At 33.1% G+C, this 6,000-nt stretch overlaps 1 protein-coding gene across 1 annotated transcript in view; it reads right to left on the bottom strand.

Annotated features, from left to right (window-relative positions):
- Positions 1-2,011: 2,011 nt before the first annotated feature.
- LOC149579848 (cullin-1-like) overlaps positions 2,012-6,000 on the bottom strand; it is a 28,486-nt gene continuing 24,497 nt past the window's right edge. Inside the window, 6 exon segments of the mRNA XM_089802624.1 lie at positions 2,012-2,101; positions 2,209-2,442; positions 2,807-2,859; positions 2,862-2,934; positions 3,021-3,182; positions 3,282-3,401. Coding sequence (XP_089658750.1) covers positions 2,012-2,101; positions 2,209-2,442; positions 2,807-2,859; positions 2,862-2,934; positions 3,021-3,182; positions 3,282-3,401 — 732 coding nt within the window.

Raw genomic sequence — 6,000 nt, 5'->3', positions numbered from 1 at the left:
TGATTATATGGCATTAAAACCTATGGATTGAATTATTACAGTTTGATTTGTGACTGATAATAGGTCTATAATCTCTCTTTTCAGTTTTAGCAGTAAACAATAAACTCATATTTTGCCATATCATTTAGCTGTACATGTGTTGATTCATTGCATAGTCATTTCCTTTAATCATTTGTAATGTGTTATCATAAACAAGCATCAGAGTGAGCTCATTCTCATGAAGAGGGAACATGAATACCAGAAATATCATTAGAACCATTTTCATTGGAGCTAATAAACAAGCACATTAAGCTCTAAACTTTGTTTGTGTTCCTCAAGTTAAATGCTTGCAAAACCAACCTTCAATAACACCATTTTTAATGTCCATGGCACTGTCCTCACTATCCTTACCAACATAATCATTTTTCAAGGGTGTAACTTACTTTTCATTTCATCCTCATGTGCACTTGCTTGCAATAGGGTGAATAGTGACACAACATTCCTCAACAGAATAAAAGCCTTGGATTACACATCCAGTAGATGCTAAGTTTTAACTTTTTATTCTTTGATTGAAATTTTGCTTCAGTACCATTATGACCTTTTCACACCTTCATAACCATTGTTTCTTCATGGCACATTCCTCACTTTCCTTACTAGCATAATCATTTTTCATGGGTGGAACTTTTCATTTCATCCTCGTGTGCACCTGCTTTCAATAGGGTGAACAATGACACAACATTCCTAAACAGAATAAAAGCCTTTGAGTGCACATCCAGTAGATACTAAGTTTTTACGTTTTATTCTTTGATTGAAATTTTGCTTCAATACCATTGTGACCTTTTCACACCTTCATCCCAATGAAAATGAGGATCCTCTCTTTTGGCTTTCACGGTGTGTACTATGTTAGTTTTAGTTGTAGCTTGGCAACATTTTGAAGTCTCAAGGGCTGTCAGATGGAAATCTTGAGCAAGTCAAGGCCCTAGTGGTAGGTATTCAGTTAAGATCAATTAGTTCAAATTTGATCTCAACTCAAAGGTATTCAATTGAGAATCGAGATCAATTAGTTTAAACTTGATCTCAACTCAAAGGTAATAGTTAGAGCAAGCCCATGAAGTTGTATGAGTATCGATAAGAGTAGAGTAAAACAAATATCACTTTAGGTCTGAAAAAGTTGAGTTTTTTGACACTTAGTCAAGTTTCCACATCTACTATAGATGGAGCCAAAGAAGAGCTTGATTAATGCCCTCCTCTTGAGGCTCCAAACCCAAATTTTTCACAATTTCCTCAGTCTTGATACAACAACCAAACACTTGTAAATTCTAAAAACCGTTATGTGTTCAAGCATCATCATTGTTAGTATTCACTTAGCAAAAGATGTCCCTCTATTCACAAATTCATTTCCTATAAAGAGTGAATAGAGAAAGGAATAGTGGGTGATTGATGAACAAACATAGTGATGCTCTTAAACAATGTTGTATGGTAAATTTCAAAATGATATCTAGGATGTGACCAAGCCTCCTTCATGATGCTCTAGATTTTGCTATTCGAATATTGCCAATTTTTTAAATGCAAGGTAAATACCATTCAATCAACTTTGATTACTATATTATCCATATTAAAAGCTCTGATCATTTGGAGGACAAGAAGCGGAGCTTCAACACCTATTTTTCTGGGACAAAGTACTTTTGTTGCTTCTATCAACAATTTAACACCTTATCAAAAGAACCACAAATGACATAGCCAATACAATATTCCAAGTCTCCTCTAAGATGTTCCTAATTTCTTTAACACTAGGTGACTACCATTGGCATTGATCACCTTTTCTTACCATATTATCCATATTACAACTTTACTACTATAAAATGACATCTAATCAATAAAAATTTAGAGCCAGTACTTTAAATGAAGTTAAATCAGTCTAGGAGTAAATGCCAGTACTTTAAAATGAAGTTAAATCAGTCCAGGAGTTAGAGTAGCAACACCTTGGAAAAAGATTCATGAGAAAACATATTAGCATTGATCTTTAGCTAACTCATAATTTATTGATTAGAATTGCATAACATCTATCTTTATCCACATCTTCAATCACTTTTTTTTTCTCATCCACTAGTGGGAGTGGAATCTGCAATCAGGTAGAAACCAATTCCTATGTGATCTCCACATGCATTAATTTTTGTTAAAAACAAACAGGCAAGATAGTATACAACTTTTGTATATCAGAGTTCATACCTTGATTCTCCTCATCTTATTAGTGAATTTTGAATTGACATCAAAGACATCTATTTGTGCCACCATTTTTGTATTTGGCTCTTTATTGAGAATTTTATGTTTCACAGATGAAAGAGAATGTAGAAATCTAACAATATCTTCATTGGTCAAATTCAATTGAGTCTTCACTTCTGAGTAACTTAGCCTTTCAGATGCATTGAATAACAAGAATGCTAATGCTTGCGTATCATAAACATAGAGTAAGTTACACAAGGAAAAAGAAGTGAATTCCAGATATATCAAGGAAACTGACACTGATAAATGTGATGTATTCACTTTGCATATTTATGGTTTCTTGAACACATCAATTTTAGTTTTCCTTTAAACAGATAGCATAAGTAGAAAATGAATCAAATTATCAATGTATGGTCATTAACAATTAATGACATTAACCATTGCTTTAACTTATCCTACCCAACTAATTCTTAACAGAAACTGGAAGAAGAAATTCCCAATAATGATTAGTAGAAAATGACCTCTAATGTCATTTTATATGAATCAAGGAATCTAACTGTCAGCCAGTAATCAACCAAAAAAGCAATTACTTGGTAAGTAGTAACAACAAGTTCATAGGCTTAGGGTAAAACTTCCCATTAATATTACAAGTACCAGAGATTATATCCATATAAGCTTTCTATGCTTTGTCTTTGTCTGATAGAACTGCTTGAACACCTCTACGCATCTTACCTGCATTAAGTAGAAAAGGTCAAAATGTTAAACTACTTCAGAAATTGGAAAATTTAAAAAGTATACTATATACAAAATGGGCATACCATTTCGGCTGGCAGGTTAAGATCAAACGATTTGTAACTCGGCCAAAACCCAATTGTCAAAACTATCACAGTCAAGTCTATGCCAGGATGTGCTTGAGAATTTTCATTAAGATAATCATCAAAATGCCCTTGGTTCTCCTTTGCTAATGTTAGATCTGTGACCTACATACAAGCACAGAGATTTTTACACAATTTACAATTAGATTAACTTCATTGATAAGAATCAAACTGAGTTTTTTATTTATGTATGATGCAGCATACCATTCCCTCCATTTTAGAAGTAAACTGACCACCACACCGTTGCTTCAGCTTTGTCAATATGCTTCTTTCATGATCATCATTTGCACTTTTATCAAACAAAAGTCTCTGTGCAAGCTTCTTCTTGCAATTTTGACAAATATTAATTATATATCACAACACATAACAAGACAAAGTCCTAAATTTTAAAATAGCATTATATGGATGAAGATTGTCATTCACATCATGAATTCCAGATGTGTAAAGTTGCATAGCTGCACACAAAGACAGCTTGAAAAGACTCTTTGTGTATGGTTTGCATTAATAAATATTCACATATACATAGATATTAATGCATAGATAATAAGCTCAGCTATCCCAAACTATCTATCAGAGTATGACATATGAATTCAGTGTCTTCCATCCATGAAGGACTATCAATAGAGACATGTTACTAAAAGAAAGAAAATAACACACTATTTTGCAAATATTGATTTGTTCAAAAGAGAATAGCAATACACTCATACAACCACAAGCCAACCCACATATTGGCCACACTGTTTGACAAGAACCAATAATTAGCAAAACATTTACCAATTCATTAACAAAAAATAGTAATATACCCATTGGAAAGTTGATAAGTTTCTACACAATATAGTGTGTAATACTAATCAATAAAATGTTTGTATTTTGAAACTTTGCCGGATTAAAATTAAAGATTTTTTTAAAAATTGTTATTTGACCTACCAATTCTCTTATTTGTCAAATTGTTGACCTAAAATAAGCCAGCTTAGCTATGATACAATTACTATCATAATGAGCATAGAATTGAAAACGAATTAGGGCCAATTCCCTATCATAATGCTTCTCTCTGTCTATCCCCTTCTTCATGTGGAATTACAACTTCTTGCTAGTCCATGCTTGAAACAAAAGAATTTCCATTTTGAATTCCCTCAATGTGTTTTCGTTCATCTACTCTATTCTCAACCTAGCTAATTTCTTGTGTGTTAATATGAGACTCGTCTTGAGTTCTTTTTGTTCCTCTCGTAAAATTGGATTCATCACTAGAACCATTAAATGGATGATTTTTGGAGACATTGGTATCATTTATGTCTTGACCCCTTGTGGTAATATTTAATCTATTTCAAAAACCTTCCCTGATGATTAGGCATACATACTCATGAGATTTACTAAGACTTATCGGGATAAGATGCAAGCAAAGAGTGTGATATATGATTCTTTGTTTCTCTATGCACATCAAATTTTTTTTTTTTTAAAACTGGATAATTGGTTTAAATGAAAAAAATGTCACTACAGTCTAAACCTAGCATGTCAATTTGTTTATGAAAACTCAATTTTATAACATCTAGTGTGCCAGAAACAGAGTCTATAGACTATGGAAACTTAGTCACATCATTTTATAAATGAAAAGTGCTAAAAGCCTCTACATCAAAAGGAGAGTTCCTGTATCAAAAAAATAAAAGATAAATTAAACACAAAATCATTGCTTATATCAGTACAGGCACTCACAATAAGCCAATCAACTACGATGGCAATCAACTCAAAATAATAAGGTAAATAATATGTTGGAAAATTAAAGTCAATAGTGGGGCATACCGCAAAGCAGAAATAGTCCCACGGAGCCTTAGCTAGCCTAACTCCCCTACTGCTGTCGAGGACCTCTATTCTTCATTCAAGGCTCTACCATGCAAAGATCTTCCTCTGAGTAAAGACTGCAACAAAGAATTAAAAAATTATCTTATTGTGGTATTGTAAAAGAGTGCTATCAATGAGAGGGAAAAAAAAAATGTTGATTCAATAGAGTGCTATTATGGCCCTACTAAATAATAATCAAAGAGCATTCTACAAAGTGTGAATTTAATACAATGGTTGAAACTAAAGCCTTCAAAAGCATATATCAGCTGCTTCCAATGCCATACAAAATTAGACTCATAAATCCCATTGGATCAGATCTACAAAAAATTTCCCATAGAAAGTGAATGTATCATGATGATAAAGGCATTTGTTCATAGCCATTTAGGATGTCAGTAGCTTTACCCGAGACTGGAAATTGGAAACATGATAGCAGGTACTTAACTACCAAAGAATATAAGCATATCACACCAAGTCAAGCTAGGAAGAATAAAGCAGTCCCCAAACCTTGGGTACAATATATACTGCTTTGCAAGCCACTATATATATCACAAATATTTTCACATCATCTCTATCTTAATTCTATTTCAAAAAATATCCATTTTTGCAAAGCTTTAGTTTCCAATCTAAATTAATATTAAGGTGTGAAAAAATTCATTTGACACAGTCAAATTCTCAAGCAATTAGGTCTCCAATCTATAGCAGAGTCCTGAGTATAGCAGGAACATGGCTAGACTGAGAACATGCCCATACCCTAGCGAACCCACACCCAGTAACTTAAATCAACCGCTAAAAAGCATGAAAGTCACAGGCTTTGCGACAAACATTTTCACACACTAGCAGCTTGTGTGAAGTTTGGTTATGAAAATGCCTTGTTTATGGATATGCTCTAGCACCAGTACCTGTTGATAGAGGTAATTCATTGGATTGCAATTGAACTCTTAATATAATAGTTAATTGTGTCTTCATTGTATGCTATGTTTGTTTCTCAATTCTATTTTGCATAACTGTGGCAGAGAATCTACGGATTTAAACAGATTCATGTTTATGAAAGTGAGCTCAGAAGCTTTTAGATTCCAAGAATTTGCAA

This window comes from Cupressus sempervirens, chromosome 1 (genome assembly GCF_028749045.1).
Source record: "Cupressus sempervirens isolate cs-2001-9-10 chromosome 1, ASM2874904v1, whole genome shotgun sequence".
Lineage (NCBI taxonomy): Eukaryota > Viridiplantae > Streptophyta > Pinopsida > Cupressales > Cupressaceae > Cupressus > Cupressus sempervirens.
This window is presented reverse-complemented; position numbering and strand designations above follow the sequence as displayed.